This window comes from Saccopteryx bilineata, chromosome 8, assembly GCF_036850765.1.
Source record: "Saccopteryx bilineata isolate mSacBil1 chromosome 8, mSacBil1_pri_phased_curated, whole genome shotgun sequence".
In the NCBI taxonomy this organism is placed as follows: Eukaryota; Metazoa; Chordata; class Mammalia; order Chiroptera; family Emballonuridae; genus Saccopteryx; species Saccopteryx bilineata.
In genome coordinates this window covers 83,544,073-83,567,809 of record NC_089497.1, presented here as the reverse complement: position 1 = coordinate 83,567,809, position 23,737 = coordinate 83,544,073, and the positions used below count along the sequence as shown (strand labels likewise).

The 23,737-nt window shown below is 37.0% G+C and overlaps 1 protein-coding gene and 1 non-coding gene across 8 annotated transcripts in view; one reads left to right on the top strand and one right to left on the bottom strand.

Annotated features, from left to right (window-relative positions):
- Positions 1-23,737, top strand: part of ECT2 (epithelial cell transforming 2) — a 72,667-nt gene that overhangs the window by 34,480 nt on the left and 14,450 nt on the right. For all 7 annotated transcript variants that reach the window (XM_066241445.1, XM_066241444.1, XM_066241443.1 and 4 more), the window contains 5 exons: positions 1,099-1,180; positions 17,014-17,092; positions 17,252-17,371; positions 20,601-20,739; positions 22,917-23,071. In XM_066241445.1, coding sequence (XP_066097542.1) covers positions 1,099-1,180; positions 17,014-17,092; positions 17,252-17,371; positions 20,601-20,739; positions 22,917-23,071 — 575 coding nt within the window. The remainder of the gene's footprint in view (positions 1-1,098; positions 1,181-17,013; positions 17,093-17,251; positions 17,372-20,600; positions 20,740-22,916; positions 23,072-23,737) is intronic.
- On the bottom strand, positions 15,885-16,019 carry LOC136312399 (small nucleolar RNA SNORA52). Its single transcript, XR_010726987.1, has one exon. It is a non-coding gene; the product is annotated as a small nucleolar RNA SNORA52 (small nucleolar RNA).

The following is a 23,737-nucleotide window of genomic DNA, read 5'->3' as shown; positions in this document are numbered from 1 at the left end:
CTGCTTGAGCAAGGGGTTACTAGCTCTGCTGTAGCCAACGCCTGCCTCCCAGCAAGGCACATATGAGAAAGCAATCAATGAATACTTAAGATGCTACAACAAAGAATTGATGCTTCTCATCTCTTTCCCTTCCTGCCTTTCTGTTCCTGTCTGTCCCTCTCTCCGTCTCTCTCACTTAAAAAAAAAATCAAGTGTAAGCATCCCATGAACCCATAAACTAAAACAAAACCTGCTTTCAAGTGATGGAATCTTTAGACTCCTATATAAAAATAACATATACGGGGGTGAGCAAAAGTAGGGTTACAGTTGTAATGCAATAAATAATATGATTGTTAATAAACAATAATGCAAGAATAAGCTGTGTTTCACATACTCACAGTTGTAAAACTACTTTTGCCCACTCGTGTGTAATGATTGCTTAGCTAATTGAAGACCATGTGTTTTCATTCATAGAGAGTTTAAGGAATGCAGAAGTCCCCAAGCTTTACTAGAAAGAAATTGAAATGGTAATGAAATATGTGTTACATTATTCTGCAAGTTTAGTCAATAAAAATTGTGGGAAACACCTCACCAGTCAGTGGTACAGTGGATAGAGCATCAGCCTGGGATGCAGAGGGCCCAGGTTCAAAACCATGAGGTCGCCTGCTTGAGCCTGGCTTACCTGCTTGAACATGGGATCAGAGACATGATCCCATGGTCGTTGGCATGAACCCAAAGGTCACTGGCTTGAAATCCAAGGTTGCTGGCTTGAGGAAGGGGTTCCTGGCCTAGCTAGAACCCCCTGGTCAAGGCACAGATGAGAAAGCAATCAATGAACAACTAAGGTGCCGCAACGAAGATTTGATGCTTCTCATTTCTCTCTCTCTCTGTCTTTCACTGTCTCTCTCACAAAATAAATAAATAAATAAATAAATAAATGGAAACATACAAATGTGTAGGAAGAGAGCTCTGAAGGGAACACTATGTAAAAACTTTTTTTTAAAGTAAAGGTTGGATACTGTCTGAAAATTTTCTGTTAAGATGGATAGTATTTTTAAGTTTTAGATAAGAAAACCGCTGAATTTTTGTTGATCATTGAAAAATGTTTTGTCATTACAGATCTTAAGAAGCATACAGCTGAAGAAAATCCTGACAAAAGCACTCTAGAAAAAGCTATTGAATCACTAAAGGAAGTAATGACGTAAGTGCATTATTTAAATTTTCTTTAAAAAAATTAAAAAACTTTTTTCCATTGATTTGAGAGAGAGGCTGGCGGAAAGGGGAAGGTAGAGAGAGAGAGAGAGAGGTCAACTTGTCCTTCCACTCTGTTCTTCCATTTATTTGTGTACTCACTGCTTGCTTCTCATACATGCCCTGATCAGGGATCCAACCTGTGACCCTGGCATGCAGGATGATGCCAGGGCACATTATTTCGATATTTTGTTGTCCTTTGGAGTTAGAATGGAATTGATAGAACAATTAGAATCATAAATGGAGAGAAAATTATCAAAAATATTTACAAAATATTTATTATTTTTCTAATAGTGTAGTTACACATCAAAATAAAGAGTTTTGTAAGTATACATTGATTACTCAAAAGCATTTATTTCTTAAGGTGTTAAGCTATTAATGGTTTACAATTTTGAAAATGTTAGACTTCACTTATTGATAGCTTGTTTTTGTCTTCATATTTATATAAACTGCCCAAATGTAACTTGGGAATGTCACCATGGTGAAATAAAGATAATAGGTTTATAATACTGTTTTCAGTTTACTTTTGGCTTCTTGTTTCTTACCTTGAATTTTAAGGAATTAAACTATTGGAGTTGGTTGGAGATGTAACTGTTGGAGTTGGTTGGAGATGTATGAAAAGCATAAACTCAATGACATTGACTTAGGGCCTTGATTATTGAGATTGTAGACTTAGTTTTGGTCAGTAATAATTTTTTTCTGACTATTATGAGCAGAATTGAAAACTATGTTGGTAATGAATCTCATGGAAGGAGAGGGCACTTCAGCTCTTTGGACTTTACCTATCAACTTATTTAATAGATTAATTAAATATTGAGTTCTGAGATTCCATGAAGTGCTTTAATACGGAAGAGTTTTTTAAAATACTTGCAAAGGAGCTTTTGGCCAGGAACTTTACCAGCTTTAAGACTGAGGATCTGGCAGTAAAACAATGCTCAAGTTAGTGAATACCAGTTTCTGTTGCTACTGAGTTATATGCATGTTTTGTTTTTTGCCTACATTTACATTTTATATGTTCATCAGCCAGCCTTCTTGCTTTTGATTAATTTTGAGGCCAGGATAGTAGTTTTTTCAACACTTCATGGTTTAACAAACTCAGACACTATCTTAACTCTTTCAACAAACTCTTTAAAGTAGGTGGTAGTGTTAATTTTACAGAGCAAAGCTGAGAGGGTGTTACTTGCCCAGTGTACCTGTTCAGTGTGTAGCATATTCTACCACTATTTTTTTGATGATAGCGTATGCTGCTTGTTAATTATATGTAATGTATTTTGATAAAGATTATAAGATACCCTAATTTAGGGAATAAGCTAGTCATTTAACGTGTTGCCTCCTTTAGAGTAGTGTTGCTCTAGGAATAATGAGCCCAGTTGATAAGATTGGTGATTAAAGATTTCTTTCCTTTTCAAAAGTATTTAAGCTTCCTGGAACTTACAAATCTTTTTAATATATTCCTACCCTAAATTTCTTGCTCATACTAGATCTTCAATAGATGTTTAGTTATAGAAGTTGCTATTTTAATGAATTGTGATACTGATTTATGTATAAACCTTACAGAATTTGACCACATCTGAATTCTTGAGATTCTTGAACATTTAGCATAGGGATTAACAGTCCTTGCCATTTAAGCAGAACAAAAACCTAAAAGTGGATTCTAACATCATTAATTACATATACTTAATTGATAAACATTAATTTGTTACAGATTTGTTTTAGTAGTTTCAATATTATTTTTTTAACAAAATATACATGTTTAAAGTAGTTTGGTTAATTTTGGCATACATATGCTCCCACAGAACCATCACCACTATCAAGATAAGGAACATTTTCGTCATCTCCAGAAGTTTGTTTTGTTTTGTTTTGTTTTTTTAGCGAGAAAGACAGACAGAAAGTGAGAGATGAGAAACATCAACTCGTAGTTGCAACACTTGTAGTTGTCCATTGCTTGCTTCTCATACATGCTTTGACCAGGCAGGGATGGGAAACTTGAGCCAAGCTAGTGACCCCTTTCTAAGCCAGCGACCTTGGGCTTCAAGCCAGCAACTATGGGGTCATGTCTGTGATACTCTGCTCAAGTCAGCAACCCCGCTAAAGCTGGTGAGCCTGTGCTCAAGCCTGTGACCTTGATGTTTCAAACCTGGGTCTTCAGAATCCCAGGGCGATGCTCTATCTACTGTACCACCATCATCTGGTCAGACTCAGCACCTCCAAACGTTTATTCATAGACTTTGGTAATCCTTTTTCCTGCCTCTTCCTCTCCACCCCATCCCAAGGCAACAACTGCACTTCCTTTTATCGATGTAATTTGCATTTTCTGGGATTTTATCTACATAGATTTAAGCAGTAATTATCTTTTGTCAGGCTTGTTTTACTCAGCATAATTATTTCGAGATTAGTCCTTATTGTTGCTTATATCAATTGTTCATTACCTTTTATTGTTTTCCAATGTATTTAATATACCATATTTATCCATTCATCTGTTGGTGAACATGTTGATGGTTTTTAGTATTTGGCTTTTACAAATAAAGCTGCTATGAACATTTGTGAATAAGTCTTTGTATGAACTTATACTTTCATTTTTCCTGGATACACATGTAGGAGTAGGAATGGCTAGATCATATAAGTTTTTAAAATTCCAACTGTTGCCTGATTGGTAGTGCAGTGGATAAAAAGCGTCAACCTGGAATGCTGAGGTCAATGGTTCAAAACCTTGGGGCTTGAATGAGAAAGGCACATATGAGAAGCAACAACTATGAGTTAATACTTCCTACTCCTCCCCCTTTCTCTTTCTCTCTCTCTCTCTCTCCTCCAAAATCAATAAGTAAAAGTCTTTTTAGAAAAATTTCAACTCTTTTCAAAGTGGTTGTATTGTTTTGCATTCCTACTAACAGCACATGCTGAGTACCACTGGCTCCATGTCCCTATCAACTCTTAAGTATGGTCAGTCATTTAATTAGTAGATTCTAATAGATAGGTAGTGATGTGTCGCATTGCTTTGATTTGTATTTCCCTAATGATGAATAATGGTTAGCATTTTTTCATGTGCTTATTTGCCATCCATGTTATCCTCTGAGAGTTCTTTATATACCTGGTTAAAAAGTAGCTTTTTGTCAAATATATGATTTTAAAATATTTTCTTGTTGTCTGTGGCTTTTTTTTTAAGAGTTCCTTTCAAAAAATGGAAGTTCCAGATTTTTATGGAATCCAGGATATCTGGGTTTTTTTTTTAATGGGTAGTAATTTTATAATTTTATCTAAGAAATCAAGATTGTCTAACTTAACGTCACAATGATTATCTGTTTTTTTCAAGAAGCTTTGTACTTTTAGTCATTAGGTAAAAATCATTGAGGTTTAAATTCATTTTTAGGGTTTGTTTTTTTTATGATTTTAATTTATTGTGTTTACATCAATTCAAGTGTCCCACTGAATATATCTCCCCCACCCCCGTGTTCCCCTCGGCCCCCCACTTTACCTCCTCCTCCCAATGCCTTCCCCCTTCCCTCCAGGATTTGCTGTCCTATTCTCTATAATGCTGTGTTATGTATATATAATTTCATTAATTTCTTTCCCTTCTCTGATCCCATCTTCTCGTCCAGTTTCCCTCTGACTGCTTTCTCTCTGGTCCCTTTGATCCCTCCTCTGCCTGTGATCCTTTGCTCAGTTCACATTGTTCATTGGATTCCTCAAATGAGTGAGATCATATGATATTTTTCTTTCTCTGCCTGGCTTATTTCACTTAGCATAATAGTTTAGTTTCCAGGTCCATCCATGTTGTCACAAAGAGTAAGATTTCCTTCTTCCTCATGGCTGCATAGTATTCCATTGTGTATATACATCACTGCTTTCTAATCCACTCGTCCACTGACAGACACTTGGGCTGTTTATAGATCTTGGCTATTGTAAACAATGCTGCAATAAACATGGGGGTGCACTTCTTTTGAATCCGTGATTTGGTACTCTTTTTTTTCTGTATTTCTCTGAAGCTGGAAATGGGGAGAGACAGTCAGACAGACTCCCGCATGCGCCCGACTGGGATCCACCCGGCACGCCCACCAGGGGGCGACGCTCTGCCCCTCCGGGGCGTCACTCCACTGCGACCAGAGCCACTCCAGCGCCTGGGACAGAGGCTGAGGAGCCATCCTCAGCGCCTGGGCCATCTTTGTTGCTGTGGAGCCTCAGCTGTGGGAGGGGAAGAGAGAGACAGAGAGGAAGGAGAGGGGGAGGGGTGGAGAAGCAGATGGGTGCTTCTCCTGTGTGCCCTGGCCGGGAATCGAACCCGGGACCTCTGAACGCCAGGCCGACGCTCTACCACTGAGCCAACCGGCCAGGGCCGTGATTTGGTACTCTTACGATATATTTCTAAAGTGGGATAGCTGGGTCAAAAAGTTCCATTTTTAATTTTTTCTTTTTCTTCTTTTTTTTTTTTTTACAGAGACAGAGTCAGAGAGAGGGATAGATAGGGACATACAGACAGGAACGGAGAGAGATGAGAAGCATCAATCATTAGTTTTTTGTTGCGACACCTTAGTTGTTCATTGATTGCTTTCTCATATGTGCCTTGACCAGGGGCCTTGAGCAGACCGAGTAACATCTTGCTCAAGCCAGCAACACTGGATACTGGTGAGCTTTTGCTTAAACCAGATGAGCCCGTGCTCAAGCTGGCGACCGTGGGGTCTCGAACCTGGATCCTCCGCATCCCAGTTTGACACTCTATCCACTGTGCCACCGCCTGGTCAGGTCCACTTTTAATTTTTTGAGGACTCTCCATACAGTTCTCCACAGTGGCTGAACCAGCCTGCATTCCCACCAGCAGTGCAGGAGGGTTCTCCTTTCTCCACATCCTCACCAACACTTACTGTGTGTTGTTTTGTTAATGAGTGACATTCTGACAGGTATGAGGTGGTATCTCATTGTGGTTTTAATTTGCATTTCTCTAATGATTAGTGATGTTGAACATTTTTTCATATGTCTATTGGCCATCTGTATGTCCTCTTTGGAGAAGTGTCTATTCATTTCTTTTGCCCATTTTTTGATTGGATTGTTTGCCTTCCTGGTGTTGAGTTTTACAGATTCTTTATAAATTTTGGTTATTAACGCCTTATCAGATGTATTGGTGAATATATTCTCCCATTGTGTGGGTTGTCTTTTTATTTTGTTAAGGGTGGCTTTTTTTTTTCTTCTTTTTACAGAGACAGAGAGTCAGAGAGAAGGATAGATAGGGACAGACAGACAGGAACGGAGAGAGATGAGAAGCATCAATCATCAGTTTTTCATTTAGGACTTCAGTTGTTCATTGATTGCTTTCTCATATGTGCCTTGACCGTGGGACTACAGCAGACCAAGTAACCCCTTGCTCAAGCCAGTGACTTTGGGTCCAAGCTGGGTGAGCTTTGCTCAAACCAGATGAACTCGTGCTCAAGTTGGTGACTTTGGGATCTCGAACCTGTGTCCTCCATGTCCCAGTCCGATGCTCTATCCACTGCACCACCTCCTGGTCAGGCGTTAATGGTATCTTTTGCTGTGCAAAAGCTTTTTAGTTTCATATATTTCCATTTGTTCATCCTGCCCTTTATTTCACTTGCTGGTAGAGATAAATCAGCAAAAATATTGCTATGAGAGATATCGGAGAGTTTACTGCCTATGTTTTCTTCCAAGATTTTTATGGTTTCGCTGACTTACATTTAATTCTCATCCATTTTGAATTTATTTTTGTGAATGGTGTAAGTTGGTGATCAGTTTCATGTTTTTGCAGGTACCTGTCCAATTTTCCCAGCACCATTTATTAAAGAGACTGTCTTTACTCCATTGTATGCCCTTACCTCCTTTGTCAAATATCAATTGACCAAAAAGGTGTGGGTTTATTTCTGGGTTCTCTGTTCTGTTCCATTGATCTGTATGCCTGTTCGTATGCCAGTACCAGGCTGTTTTGAGTACGATGGGCTTGTAGGATAACTTGATATCAGGAAGTGTGATACCCCCCACTTTATTCTTTTTCAGGATTGTTTAGGCCAGGGGTCCCCAAACTACGGCCCGCCGGCCGCGTGCGGCCCCCTGAAGCCATTTATCCAGCCCCCGCTGCACTTCTGGAAGGGGCACCTCTTTCATTGGTGGATGCATCCTGTGCTCCTTGAGTACTGTATGCAGTGGCACCGCAAAGCGTGGTGTCGCTCACGTACAGTACTACTTCCTGTGACGCGGAAGGCATGCGTCACTGCTCTGGAAGTACGTCATATCACTTGTTACGGCTAGCAGTGACAAATATGGAACCGGACATTGCCCATCTATTTCATTAGCCAAAAGCAGGCCCATAGTTCCCATTGAAATACTGGTCAGTTTCTTGATTTAAATTTACTTGTTTTTTATTTTAAATATTGTATTTGTTCCCGTTTTGTTTTTTTACTTTAAAATAAGATATGTGCAGTGTGCATAGGGATTTGTGCATAGTTTTTTTTTTGTTTTGTTTTGTTTTTTACAGAGACAGAGAGAGGGGGATAGACAGGAACAGAGAGATGAGAAGCATCAATTATTAGTTTTTCATTGCGCATTGCGACACCTTAGTTGTTCATTGATTGCTTTCTCATATGTGCCTTGACCGTGGGCCTTCAGCAGACTGAGTAACCCCTTGCTTGAGTCAGTGACCATGGGTCCAAGCTGGTGAGCTTTTGCTCAAACCAGATGAGTCCGTGCTCAAGCTGGCAACCTCGGGGTCTCGAACCTGGGTCCTCGGCATCCCAGTCCGTCGCTCTATCCACTGCACCACCGCCTGGTCAGGCCATAGTTTTTTTTATAGTCTGGCCCTACAACGGTTTGAGGGACAGTGAACTGGCCCTCTGTGTAAAAAGTTTGGGGACCCCTGGTTTAGGCTATTCGTGTTCTTTTTTGGTTCCATATTAATTTTTGGAATATTTGTTCTATATCTTTTAAGTATGTCATAGGTATTTTAATAGGTATTGCATTAAATTCATAGATTGCTTTGGGTAATATAGACATTTTAATGAAGTTTATTCTTCCTATCCATGAACACAGTATATGCTTCCACTTGTTTATTTCATCCTTGATTTATCAATGTTTTATAATTTTCCAAGTGCAAGTCTTTAACCTCTTTGGTTAAATTTACTCCTAGGTTTTTTTTGTTGTTGTTGTTTTTTTTACAATAGTGAAGGGGATTGTTTTCTTAATTTCTATTTCTTACAGTTTATTGTTGGTGTATAAAAATGCCACTGATTTCTGAATATTGATTTTATATCCTGCCACCTTGCTTAATTCATTTATCAGGTCCAGTAGTTTTTTGACTGAGACTTTAGGGTTTTCTATGGTACAGTATCATATCATCAGCAAATAATGATAGTTTTACTTCTTTTTTTCCAATTTGGATATCTTTTATCTCTTCTTGTCTGATTGTTCTGGCTATGACTTCTAGAACTATGTTGAGTAAGAGTGGTGAAAGGGGGCACCCTTGTCTTGTTCTTGATCTTAAGGGGATTTCTTTTCATTTTGCCCATTGATTATGATGTTGGCTTTCAGTTTGTCATAGATGGCTTTTATCATGTTGAGGTATGATCCCTGTATCCCCACTTTGCTGAGAGTTTTGATCACAAATGGGTGCCGGATTTTATCAAATGCTTTTTCTGCATCTATTAATATATATTATGTGATTTTTATCCTTTCTTTTGTTTATGTGTTGAATCACATTGATTGATTTGCAAATATTGTACCAGCCTTGTCTCCCCAGAATTAATCCCATCTGATCACGATGTATGATTTTTTTTTTTTTTTTTTTTGTATTTTTTTGAAGCTGGAAATGGGGAGAGACAGTCAGACAGACTCCCGCATGCGCCCGACCGGGATCCACCCAGCACACCCACCAGGGGCACGCTCTGCCCACCAGGGGGCGATGCTCTGCCCCTCCGGGGCGTCACTGCCACGACCAGAGCCACTCGAGCGCCTGGGGCAGAAGCCAAGGAGCCATCCCCAGCGCCCGGGCCATCTCTGCTCCAATGGAGCCTCGGCTGCGGGAGGGGAAGAGAGAGACAGAGAGGAAGGAGAGGGGGTGGTGGAGAAGCAAATGGGTGCTTCTCCTATGTGCCCTGGCCGGGAATCGAACCCGGGTCCCCCACATGCCAGGCCAACGCTCTACCGCTGAGCCAACCGGCCAGGGCCTGTATGATTTTTTTTAATGTATTGTTGGATCTGGTTTGCTAATATTTTGTTGAGAATTTTAGCATCTACATTCATCAGTGATTTTGATCTATAGTTTTCTTTCTTTGTAGTGTCTTTGCCTGGTTTTGGAACAGTATTATGCTTGCCTCATAAAAGGAGTTTGGAAGTCTTCCCTTCTCTTGAATTTTTTGAAATAGTTGTTCTTTGAACATTTGGTAAAATTCACCTTTGAAGCCATCTGGCCCAGGCCTTTTGTTTGTTGGGAGTTTTTTGATAACCGTTTCAATCTAATTTGATGAAATCGATCAGTTTATGTTTTCTGATTCTTCCAGATTGATTTTTGAAAGGATATATATTATATATATGTTTTGAAGATTTTGTTTAATTTTATGACATACAGTTCTTCATAGCATTTTCATACAATCCTTTGTATTTCTGCTGCGTCAGTTGTTACTTCCCTCTCATTTCTAATTTTATTTATTTGAGTCCCCTCTTTTTTTCTTGGTGAGTTTGGTTAAAGGTTTATCTATCTTGTTTACCTTTTCAAAGAACCAGCTCTTGGTTTCATTGATCCTCTGTATTGTTTTTTTAGTCTCTGTCATTTATTTCTGTTCTGATCTTTATTATCTTCTTCCTTCTACTTCCTCTGGGTTTTACTTGCTGTTCTTTTTCTAGTTCTTTTAGATACATGGTTAAATAGTTTATTTGAGCTTTTTCTAGCTTCTTAAGATATGCCTGTAGTGCTATGAACTTCCCACTCAGGTCTGCTTTTGCTGTGTCCCATAAATTATGAGTTGTATGCTCATTTTCTTTTGTTTCAAGGAAATTTTTTATTTCTTCCTTGATCTCATTGTTAACCTAGTTATTTTATAACATGCTATTTAGTTTCCAAGTATTTGAGTGTTTTTCAGTTTTTCTATTGTAGTTGATTTCTAGTTTTATGCCTTTGTGATCCTAGAAGATGCTTGATATGATTTCAGTTTTCTTAAATTTATTGAGACTCGTTTTCTGTCCTAACGTGGTCTTAAAGAATGTACTGGGAATACTTGAAAAGAATGTATATTCTGCTGCTTTTGGGTGAAAGGTTCTTGAAGATATCTATAAGATCCAGTCAATCTAGTGTGTCCTTCAAGTCTGCCGTTTTTGTTTTTTTTTTAAATTTTTTTCCTTGAAGATCTATCCACTGATGTTAGTGGGATATTAAAATCTTCTATTATTATAGTATTGCTATTGATCTCGCCCTTTATGTCCATCAAAATCTGCTTTATATATTAGGTGCTCCTATATTAGGTGCATAGATATTTATAAAGGTTATATCTTCCTGTTGGATTGCTCCCTTTATCATTACATATTGACCTTCTTTATTCCTTACTATATAGCCTTTGTTTTAAAGTCTATTTTGTCAGATATAAGTATTGCTACCCCAGCTTTTTTTATTTCCATTTGCATGAAATATTTTTTCCATCTCTTTGCTTTCAGTCTATGTGTATCTTTTGTTTTGAAGTGGGTCTCTTGTAGACAGCATATATACAGGTCCTGTTTTCTTATCTCTGCAACTACTGTATGTCTTTTGAATGGAGCATTTAGTCTATTTACATTTAAGGTTATTATTGATATACAGTTGTTTATTGCCATTTTATTCTTTTAATCTACATTCCTCTTTTACTACATATTTTTCCCCTTTGCCTGTTTACAGCAGGCTCCTTAACATTTCTTGTAGCATTGGTTTTAATGAATTCCTTGAGTTTTTTTTGTCTGGGAAGCTTTTTATTTTTCCTTCAATTTTAAATGATAGCCTGCTGGATAAAGAAGTCTTGGCTGTGGGCTCTTGTTTTGCATTACTTTGAATATTTCTTGCCATTTCCTTCTGGCCTCAAGTGTTTCTGTTGAGAAGTCAGATATCATCTTCATGGGAGCTCCTCTGTAGGTAATTGACTGCTTTTCTCTTACAACTTTTAGTATTTTTTCTTTATCTCTTAATTTTTGTATTTTAATTATGAATGTGTCTTGTTGTGGGCTTCTTTGGGTTTGGCCTTAATGCAGGGGTCCCCAAACTTTTTACACAAGGGACCAGTTCACTGTCCCTCAGATGGTTGGAGGGCCGCCACATACAGTGCTCCTCAAACTGACCACCTATGAAAGAGATGCCCCTTCTGGAAGTGCGGCAGGGGGCCAGATAAATGGCCTCAGGGGCCACGTGCGGCCCACGGGCCGTAGTTTGGGGATGCCTGCCTTAATGGGACTCTCTGTGTTTCTTGAACTTGTGTGACTTTTTCCTTCATCAGTTTAGGGAAGTTTTCATCTATGATTTCTTCAACCAGATTCTTTATTCCTTAATCTTTCTCTTCTCCTTTAGGAACCCCTATGATGCGGATGTTATTTTTGTTCATGTTGTCACAGCTCTCTCTTAGAGTTTCCTCAGACATTTTGAGCTTCTTTTCTTTGCTTCTCTGCTTCCGTGCTTACGTTTATCTTGTGCTCTAAATCACTGATTTGATACTTAGCTTCATCCAGCCTGCTTTTAATTCCTTCTAGTGTGGTCTGCATTTCTGATATTGTATTTGCCATTTCTGACTCGTTCTTTTTTATTACTTCAATGTCCTTTTTGATACTTGCTATCTTTTTATTTATGTGCTTGTTATATCCATCCATTGTTGCTCTAAGATCTTTGAGCATCTTAACAATCATTATTTTAAACTCTGCATTCGGTAATTTGGTTATTTCCATCTCATTCAGATCTTTTTCTGGACATTTCTCTTGTTGATTTATTGGATTGCATTTCTCTGCCTTCCCATTTTGTCTGTATATAAGAAGGGTGTGGCCACAGGAGACCAATGGGTTTGGCCTCTGTGTTCCCTAGGTGTGGTCTGTCTGCAGGCCAGTCACCTCCTCTGCTGCTTCTTTGGGCTTTCAGGCTCTGGTGTTACCAGCGCCAGCTCACCACTGCGGTCACTGCAGCTTTTGCCTCTCTTTTGCAGGCGGGACTGTGTTCATGCATTTGGGCTGCAAGCCTTGGCCTGCTCCCGGCCTCTGCCCCACCCCAATGGACAGGACTGTGCTCAGTGCACCTGGGGGGCCGTAAGCTTTGGCCCCGTGGGCGGGGCTGCGCTGTCATGACCCTTTCACAGCCGGGGCCAGCCTCCAGCTTCTGGCGCCTGGGCTGCAGCCATGGCTGGCCCCTAGCTTCTGTCCCACTGGGCGGGACTGTCCCTGTGCCCGGGCCCATGGCCAGCCTCCGGCTTTCACCCCTGCCCTTGGGATTGCGCTCCCGCGTCCTGACGCTGCCTGTTGTCTGGTGAGCACTCAGCAGTGTCGGGTGGCGATTTAGTTCAGACTTCAGCACTCACTACTGTATCCCTGATGGCTCCCTGCTTCTAAGCAATTCTTTGCTCTGACTGCAGTAGAAGAGCTTTTGTTTGGCTGATGACTTTCTTCCCTTTGCTGGTATTGCTGGTTCCAGGAAAAATATTCACTTTAGATTTGGGGAGTGACTCAGCCCAGGGGTTTGGGTGGTTGTCTCTCAAAGCGTTTCTCCCTGTGTCTCCTAGAGGCACTCTACTCTTCCTGCTACTCTGGTCCTCTCTGCTCACCCTGTTACCTGGAGGCCCAGGTGAGTGGTTGTGAAAGAGGTTTTCTGCGTAGTCCATTTAAGACGAATCCTGGGTCTGAGAAATCTGTCTCTTTCTTGCAAACAGTATCCTGTCTTGTTTCACAGCTAAATACTGTCCATATACCTGTTCTAGGCTCTGGGGCTGCAGGCTGGGGCTTTTGCCCTAGAGCCCTCTGCTCTCTGGGAAACTCCCCTCCCGTCATGCAAGTCCTTCCGGGCTGCTTCTTGCTCCTGGGAGCTGGGCAGCCCTCTCTGCATTTCCACTTTTCCTACCAGTCTCAGTGTGGCTTCTTTGGTGATCTTTGGTTATAGATTCCTCTTGGTTTAGCCCAAGGTTGGTTTTTCCAGATGATTGTTTTTAAAATTAAGTTGTAATCCACTTTGGTTCTGGGAGTTAGAAGTTGTAACGTCCACCTACTCCATAACCATCTTGCCGCCCCTCCAATTTTAGGGTTTTTTTAAAAAAGATTTTATGTATTGATTTTAGAGAGTGGAGAGAAAAAGGTGGGAGGAGGGGGAGGAAGAGAAGGAAGCACAACTTGTGGTAGCTTCTTGCATGTACTCTGACCACAGAAGCCCAGGGTTTTAAACTAATGACCTCAGTACTCCAGGTGGATACTTTATCTACTGTGCCACCACAGATCAGGCTGTTTTGTTTTTTGATATAAGGGTAAGGCCTAGATCAGGGGTCCCCAAACTACGGCCCGCAGGCTGCATGCGGCCCCCTGAGGCCATTTATCCGGCCCCCGCCGCACTTCCGGAAGGGGCACCTCTTTCATTGGTGGTCAGTGAGAGGAGCATAGTTCCCATTGAAATACTGGTCAGTTTGTTGATTTAAATTTACTTGTTCTTTATTTTAAATGTTGTATTTGTTCCTGTTTTGTTTTTTTACTTTAAAATAAGATATGTGCAGTGTGCATAGGGATTTGTTCATAGTTTTTTTTATAGTCCGGCCCTCCAACGGTCTGAGGGACAGTGAACTGGCACCCTGTGTAAAAAGTTTGAGAACCCCTGGCCTAGATCATTATTTATTTTTTTAATGTAAATCTTTTTTATTATTGTTTGTCGAAGAGACCAACTTTCCTCAATTGAATTACTTTTAACACCTTTATTGAAAATCAGCTAACCATAAATGTGAGGGTTTATTTCTAGACTCTTAATTCTAGTTCATGTTTTTATTTGTCTGTGATTCTGCTAGTACTACACAGTTTTTATTACTGTGCTTTTTAAATTGTTTTAAAATTGGGAACTGTGAATCCTCCAAATTTGTTCTTCTTTCGAGATTGTTTTGACTATTCTGGATTCCCTGAGTTTGCATGTTGCTTTTAGAATCAGCCTGTCAGTTTCTGGGGCTGGGAAGAAGAGTGGGGAATTTGATAAGGATTTTTGTTAAATTTGTATTTCAATTTGAGGAGTATTATCATTGATAGTAAATTTTCTGATCTATGAACATTTATTTTTCTATGTTTAGTTCTTCATTTTTTTAACTATGTTTTACAGTTTTCAGAGTATATGTTTTTGTACTTCTTTTGTTAAACTTATTCATAGTAGTTTATTCTTTTTGATACTATAGTAAGTGGAAGTATTTTCTTAATTTCATTTTTTGTAGTACTTATTGCTAGTGTATAGAAAGACAATAGAATTTTATATATTGTTCTTGTACTCTGTAACCTCACTGAACTTGTTTTAGTTTCTATTTTTTTTTTTTTAGAGGAGTACTTAGGAATTTGTGTAAACATGATTATGTCATGTGTAAATAGAGATAGTTTTACTTCTTTCTTTTCCAATCTGAATGTTTTTTTAATTTCTTTTTCTTGCCTAATTGTCCTGGCTTAAGGGTCCAGTATAATGTTAAGCAGAAGTTGTGAGAGGAACCAACAACAATTACTGGTTTTGGAGTGGGAAGGGGTAGCATTCAGTCTTTCACTACTAAGTATGATACTAGCTCAGATTTTTGTAGATTCCCTTTGTTAGGTTAAGGAAAGTTGTCATTTCTAGTTTATTAATTTTTTTTTTTACAATGAAAGGGCGTTGTATTTTGTCAAATGCTTTTTCTGCATGTATTGAAATGGTCATGTGGATTTTGTCTTATATTTTATTGGTATGGCATATTATAATTTTTTGATTTTTGATTGATAAGCAAGTATTTCTGTGACAATCTCACTTAATCATGGTATTTAATCCTTTTTATATGTTGCTGGATTTGGTTTGCTAGTATTCTGTTGAGAATTTTGGTGTCTATATTTATAAAGGATATTGGTATATAGTTTTCTTGTAATGTTTTTGTCTGGCTTTGGTATCAGGCTAATACTTTTTATAAAAGAACTTGGCATTTCTTCTAATTTTTGGAGGAATTAGTATAAATTCTTTAGGTCTTCGGTAGAATTTATAAATGAAGTCATCTGGATGTAGACATTTTATTGTAAGAACTTTTAAAATTACTTAATGAGTTTATTTTTATAGGTCTATTGAGAGTCTCTGTTTCTTCTTGAGTCAGTTTCTATAGTTTCTATCTTTCTAGAAATTTGTTCATTACATTTTAACTATCTAATTTATTGATATTCCATTAGTTGTTTCTAGTATTTTCTTATAATCCTTTTAATTGGTATAAAGTTGGTAGTGATGCCCAGCATTTTATCTCTGGTTTTATTAATTTGAGTTGTCTTTACTTTTTTCTTGGTAAAATTAGCTAAAGATTTGTCAATTTTGTTGATCTTTTCAAAGACCAATTTGCAGTTTTCTCAATTTTTCTCTATTATTATTGTAGTCTCTGTTTGATTACTTTTCACTCTAATCTTTATGGTTTCCTTTTTTCCGCTTGCTTTAGATTTAGTTTGTCCTTTTTCCCCCTTAGCTTCCCCCCCCCCCCCATGCCCATCCTTCAGAGTGTCTAGTAGTGCCCATGGCATGAGCCCACTGAGGCTGTGCTCACTCCTCTGGGTGAATCTTCTATGGTGCTCTGGTCCACAAGCGAAACCTCGCAGGCCACAGGCTGACCAGTAGGGATTAGGATGGACCACCCCCTTAGTTTCTTAAAGTAAAAGGTTAGGTTATTGATTTGAGATTTTTTTTTTATTATATACACTTAATAGCTATACATTTTCCTTTAAGCATTACTTAAGTTTTATCTGATACATTTTGGTTGCTGTGTTTTTGTTTTTATTAAAGTATTTTCTAATTTTGCTGTGATTTCTTTTTGACACATCGATTATTTAGGAATCTGTTGTTTACTTTCCACATATTTGTGAATTTCCAAAGTGTCCTTTTGTTATTAATCTTTAATTTCATTCCATTTTTGTCAGAGAACACAGTTTGTTTTATTTCAGTTCTTTCAAATTTTTTGAGGCTTATTTTATGACCTAACCTGGAGATTGTGCCATGCATACTTGAGAAGAAAGTATATTTGCTATTGTTGGGTATTGTATATCCATCATTTTATTTGTCTTTTAATTTAAATGTGCCTCTTTTTTTTTTTTTTTTTTTTAAATGTGTCTCTTTTAGACAATATGTAGTTGGGTGACTTGCCATGTTTGTTTCCTTGTGTCATAGGAATTGACTTCCAGTGCCTAGAGAACCTTTATTTTTATTTATTTATTTATTTTTCGTTGTTTCAGGCAGTTTCTATCCTTATTTCATTTGGAAGCTATAGTCTTAGTTTTTGTTTCAATGAAATGATTAACATATGGCTTAGGAATGATTTTAATAAAACCTTTACTGAACTGTTGATCTGAAGATTACACAGATTTAATGTATTTTAGAAAGTGTATACTGTGTGAAGTTAAAATTAAGAATATAGTAGGGAGTATAGTTAACCATACTTTTCTGAAAGATCTATGGAATTTTTTTTTCATTTAGTGGGATACTTTTAGGGAATATTTTTAACTAATTCAGTTATCAGAATTAAGATAAACTCACTAGAAAGACTTTTATTATGACATGAGATGTATTTGTATGCAGTCCTAATAATCTGTTGTTTTAGAAGTTAAAGTTTTATAACCTTATTAATTTTTCAGGCATATTAATGAGGATAAGAGAAAAACCGAAGCTCAAAAGCAAATTTTTGATGTTGTTTATGAAGTAGATGGATGCCCAGTAAGTATTCATTTTTGATGATTTTCAGTTTATTTTCTTTCTTGTTATTTAGATTCTGCAGTTTTAAAACAGAATCTTGGTACCAATTTCTTTGAAATTAAAACTTTAAAAAACATTCCTTGCTCCTACATGATCTATTAATATTTTCAACCTCTACAGGCTAATCTTTTATCTTCTCACCGAAGCTTAGTCCAACGAGTTGAAACAGTTTCTCTAGGTGAGCAGCCCTGTGACAGAGGAGAACAAGTAACTCTCTTTCTCTTCAATGACTGCCTGGAGGTAAAGTCGTGCTTAATATAGTGTAACACTGCTGATTCGTGTGACTTCTGTGACCATTTAAAAGCAAGTTTTGATTAAGTATTGTACATAAGTTTAAAGTGAGTGAATTTAAATAGTCACATTTGATTAATACCAATTGTTGATTAAATAGTATTTATTAATAAAATTCTTTTAAAAGAACACCTAATATTAAGAAGTATGATGAATTTTCATGACTTCAAATTTAAGTGAGAATGAAATTTTAATTTATTTTTAAGCAAATTAAATGCTTAAGAAAAGAATATTAAGAATTTATTTTTGTGTATAAAAAAGTATTTATAAAAAAGTAAAAATTTATAAAAAGTATTCATTAAAAAGTAAAAAATAATTATGAGTTCATTTTGAAATTTACGTAGATTTTTTCAACAAAGAAGAAGTCAGCTTTTTTTTAAAAGATAGATAACTTGATTATTTAATATCATGAATTATGATTCCCTGATTCCTTAAGTCAGCAGGGTTTAGGGTGAGTGGTCCACATATCAGATGGCGTGCAATGTTTCTAATTCAAAAATTTTTAAGTTAAATTTTTCCCCCATATTATTTTCACAGACAAACTGCATTTTTTGTGTGCTTTTTCAACTTTTTTCTTTCTTTTTGTTAGTAGTGCCTTTTAAACAGTTAAATTGCCTAATGGGGAATATAAAGGAGTATATTTTTCTTCATTTCAGAAGATCAAACTTTTCATTTTGATAAAACGGATATTAACCAGAAGACTAATTTGACTAATATCTGTTACTGGTAACTTTCTTTTGCTTTCACTAAAGTAATTTGATGGGTTTCCTTTTTTTTTTTTTTTTTTTTTAAAGTCAATACCTGTTTTTTTTTTCTACTTCTAGTGTTGTGCTCTTTTATCATGTATATTATTATAAAACACAGGGGAATCTTAGTAAGTCATGCCCAGTTACCAGAAGTTCACTTGTGTCAAATGCATAGTTATGTTGTTTTAAGGTTAGTGAAAAATGATATTCCATTTGTTCAGGAACACAAAAGTAAAGACAGTAAAAATAGTGTACACGGATACTCAGAACTGAAAAAGTTTTAGTCAAGAGTCAGATACTTCAGAACTACGTACTTGTGTATCCCAAAATAAGAAATTTACACTGACTTGCTTTTGAGATAGGAACTAGGTGGAGACATTTATCAATCATATTTTACCTCAGTTTGCATTATCATGGAGTTTTATGCTCTGACCATAGTTGCTCAGTACATCTGTTAGCTTCTATTAAAGCTTTTATAGTTTTTTTTTTCCTATTGAAGTCCCTAGGTCAACTGGCTCTATTTATCTAATCCAGTGGTAGTCAATCTAGTCCCTAGCGCCCACTAGTGGGCGTTCCAGCTTTCATGGTGGGCGGTAGCGGAGCAACCAAAGTATAAATAAAAAGATAGATTTAATTAACTATAGTAAGTTGTTTTATAAAGATGTATTCTGCCAAATTTAGCGAAAATCTAACATAAAGTACTTGGTAAGTAATTATTATTATATGCTTTAACTTGCTGTAGCTCTGCTTTATAAATTTTATAAAGTAAATTTACTTTCCTACTTTATAAATCACCATTACTGTTTACTGCTAACAGATACAAAAGTGGGCAGTAGGTATAAAAAGGTTGACTACCCCTGGTCTAATTGGTTAGGTTATCTGTACTTCCCTGCTAATCCATTCTGGTTTTTATCCCCTTAATCCTGAGACTGTTGTGACTAACTTTAAGTTTCTGATCTTACATCTCTTTCAAATTCAGTGAAGTATTCTATAATTGGCTCATTGACTTACCTTCCACTGTAACTCCTGCCATTTGTCATTCCCTGTAGCTTATAGTTGATTATGTGATACCCTGGCCTCTCATTTCATTTACCAGTAACTTTTTGTTCTAATCTCTTATCTTTTTTGTCTCAGAATCATAATAACTGAAACAGCTCTATTTCTAACATTAAATTTGGACTTAAAATTTGCTTGTTTGTCTAAACAAACAAATCAAACATTTAAAATAGATTAAATATATATTGATTTCTCTTAAATATGGCAGGTGATATTTTACTGAAACTAAACTCATTTAGTATTTAAGAATATGTTTTTTATATTTTGTGTTTTAAGTTTTTTTACCTTGATGTCCTAGCATCTTTCATTAATATTAACACTTTTTATTGTTTTTTCTTTTTAACAAAGAACCTTAAGATTATTTTGCTTAATTAAAATATTGGTGAAAATATTGAAAGTCTTTATTGCTTATTTTTAATATATTAATGTAAATGAACTTTTAATATTTAGTATGTAACAGATTTGTATCATATTTCTGCTGTAGTATATGATATTGACTGCCTTTTGATCTTTTCTAATGAGCCAGTGAAGGTAGATACACTTCTCAGCCATACATTCTCATAGGGTGACCAGTTAATCTCAAGTCATTAAGTAACTAATCAAAATAATTTTGTGTGAATGTCTTTCAGTTGATGATTATAGCCTCAAAAAGGCTTTTAAAAAGGCTAAGTAACAAAGCAGGCTTTCATGGTGATGAAACCAAAAATATTTTCATTTAGACCTTATAAAATTTACAGAACTCAAGTACATCGTAAATCACAGGGTCCTTTCTGATTTGCTCTTGGTTTTTCCAGCATTACTTTACCTATCTCTTCCTCTTGAGTGAATCTCAGTTTAGATAAAGTTGTATCTTAACACAGCACCTTGAGTATATAATTTGTATTATTTGTTTAATGTATTGTTTAGTTGCTGTTTAATTGTCCTCTTTCTCAATAGTATGAAAATATGAGAAGCAGAACTCTTTGTTATTTTACTCCTTTATTCACAGAATCTGAGATAATTGTGCATTCTGTTAAACTGATAACCAATTATCTTTAAAACCCAACACAGAGATCCCAAGGCAACTATTCTTTCTCAACTCAAGAAGATTCCTCAGTTTTTTTTATCTTAATAGTTCTCACAATGCTTCTAAATTTTTTCATACCTCTGTAGTTTCCTGACTTTTGAATTCTTGTCATATAAACACATGCATTTCTGTTACACAATTAAATGTATGAATTTTTTACGTAGCTTCTTATCACATAGTAATTCTAGAATGACTGATAGTCACATGAGCTGCATATAGATTTATGTGATTAATGACATTTGGTTTTTAAGTATTTGGCCTTTGTTTTTATTCATATTAGTTAAAATGACCTTTTCCCCCCTATAACCAGATAGCAAGGAAACGCCACAAAGTTATTGGCACTTTTAGGAGTCCTCACGGCCATACCAGACCCCCAGCTTCTCTGAAGCATATTCATCTAATGCCTCTTTCTCAGATTAAGAAGGTGCTGGACATAAGAGAGACAGAAGGTATGCTAATAAGATAAACTATTGGCTAAATAAAAATAGTTCATATTTACTCCTTTATGTTTTACTTAAAATTGCTAAGTTATCTTTATGTATAGTTGATTAGTTCTGATAAAGTAATTGTTCTTATACTTCTACCCAATCTCCATCTCTAGGAATTGATTTGATTTTTTTCAAAGAAAGTCCTATCTCACTTTGACATGTAACCATTTAAGGAATATCTTCATCTCTTAAATATTCCCACACCAAAACTTCATTTCTTTAGAATCTAAAAGAAATCACCAGACTATAGGCTGTAGCCTGCATCTTATACCTTCCCTCTTGTCAGTGACTACATTGTTAAGGATACAGTTAGGATATGACCAGGAATAGATGTGCTTGAGTAAATATACCCAAAGTAAGTATAGTAGTCTTGACATGGAATTAAATGTATATGAAGGGAAGCTTTTACTCCCAACTTTGGTATTGTTAGGGAGGGTTCTCTGAAGGGCTAAAATTGCCAAAAGTTTATACCTAACCAAAACAGTATCATCTGTTTAACTGGTACCTATGATATGTCTGCATGGCCATATTTTGCATGTTAGACATGCTTTTACAGAGTAAAACATAGCCTCTAATGATGGAAGGCTTTGAGTTAATAGAATCAAAGAAAATATAAACAGTAACTTATATTGCTGTCTTTATTCAGTTGTCAAATTCTGAATTAATAAGTGTTATGTAGTATAGTTATTTTAAATAATTTTCATATTTTTGGATTATAATAATGGAAAGACTTCATTATTTAAAATAGATTCTATATCTTGGTCACAAACATTTTGTAACAATTTTAATATTTGAGCATTTTATTTCTTTGAACTTAAGTAGGTTGAGTTTTTAAATTGTTCTTATAGTACCATTTTATTTTAAAATTCAAATTCTAGAGTTTTAAACTTAAATTGTGTGTGTGTGTTTTTCCAAAGTTAGAAATGGCGAGGCAGTCAGACAGACTCCCGCATGCGCCTGACCGGTATCCACCCAGCATGCCCACCAGGGGGCGCTGCTCTGCCCATCTGGGGTGCTGCTTTGTTGCCGCTGGAGCCATTCTAGCACCTGAGGTGGAGGCCACGGAGCTGTCCTCAGCACCTGGGCCAACTTTGCTCTAATGGAGCCTTGGCTGCTGGAGGGGAAGAGAGAGAAAGAAAGGAAGGAGAGGGGGAGGGGTGGAGAAGCAGATGGGCGCTTCTCCTGTGTGCCCTGGCCAGAAATCGAACCTGTGACTTCCACATGCTGGGCCGATGCTCTAGCTCTGAGCCAACTGGTCAGGGCTCAAATTCTAGAATTTTAAGTAACAATACATTCTAATTGTTTAAAAACTCCATCATGCAAAATATACTGATCATTTCAAAATGAATATGAAGCGATAAAATAAGAAACATTTGATTTTTTTTTTTTTTTTTTTTCAGAGAGAGAGTCAGAGAGGGACAGATAGGGACAAACAGACAGGAACGGAGAGAATGAGAAGCATCAATCATCAGTTTTTCGTTGCAACACCTTAGTTCATTTATTGCTTTCTCATATGTGCCTTGACCCTGGGCCTTCAGCCGACTGAGTGACTCCTTGCTTGAGCCAGCGACTTTGAGTCCAAGCTGGTGAGCTGGTTGAGCTGGTGCTCAAACCAGACAAGATGAGCGCGTGCTCAAACTTGCGACCTCGGGGTCTTGAACCTGGGTCCTCCGCATCCCAGTTCAACGCTCTATTCACTGTGCCACCGCCTGGTCAGGCTGATTTTTTTTATTAAACAAGAAAATCAGAAATTAAACGAAAAGTCAAAGAAAGTTGTTTGAATATGCAAATGAGATGCAAAACCAACTTTTATTTTATTGGTGAAAATACACTATACAAAGGCTGAAAGTACTGGAGTATTTGCACGTCCTTTGATCCCCTAATTTTTGTGAGCAGTGTACTAAATGTCATGGAGGAATACTGATTATGTAATGTCAAATTATGTTCCTCATACACTACTTACTGTTACAATTTTTTCTAATGTTACAATGTAGTATGGTGATACCTTTTGTCCATTTAAAAATAGAGGGGATGGAAAGGGTAGAGAAGAGATCATTTCATTGGAATACTGTTGGTATAAACAACTAAATTTGTATAAACCTATCACTTTCTAACACCTAATGGTTCTGGAACCCTAGATTGCCATAATGCTTTTGCCTTGCTTGTGAGGCCACCAACAGAGCAGGCTAATGTGCTGCTCAGTTTCCAGATGACATCAGAGGAACTTCCAAAAGAAAAGTGGCTAAAGATGCTATGTCGACATGTGGCCAACACCATTTGTAAAGCAGATGCTGTAAGTTCTTAATCTACTATTATATAAAACTCATGGTAGTGCATTCAAGCTAAACCTGTACATTTCTTTTTTTTTTAATCTTATTTTTATTAATTTTAATGCAGTGACATTGATAAATCAGGGTACATATGTTCCGAGAAAACATCTCCAGATTATTTTGACCTTTGATTATGCTGCATACCCCTCACTCAAAGTCAAATGGTCCTCTGTCACCTTCTATCTGGTTTTCTTTGTGCCCCTCACCTCCCCCCCACCCCCTCCCTCTATTTCCTCGCCCCCTCCCCACCCCTCCACCCCACTCCCTGTTACCATCACATTCTTGTTCATGTCTCTGAGTCTCATTTATATGTCCCATCTATACATGGGTTCATATAGTTCTTAGTTTTTTCTGATTTACTTACTTATTTAACTCCATATAATGTTATCAAGGTCCATCCATGTTGTTGTAAATGATCCAATGTCATCATTTCTTATGGCTGAATAGTATTCCATAGTATATATGTACCAAAGCTTTTTAATCCATTCGTACTCTGACAGACACTTGGGCTGTTTCCAGATCTTCGCTATTGTGAACAATGCTGCCATAAACATGGAGGTGTGTTTCTCCTTCTGGAACCGTTCTATGGTGTCCTTGGGGTATATTCCTAAAAGTGGGATGGCTGGGTC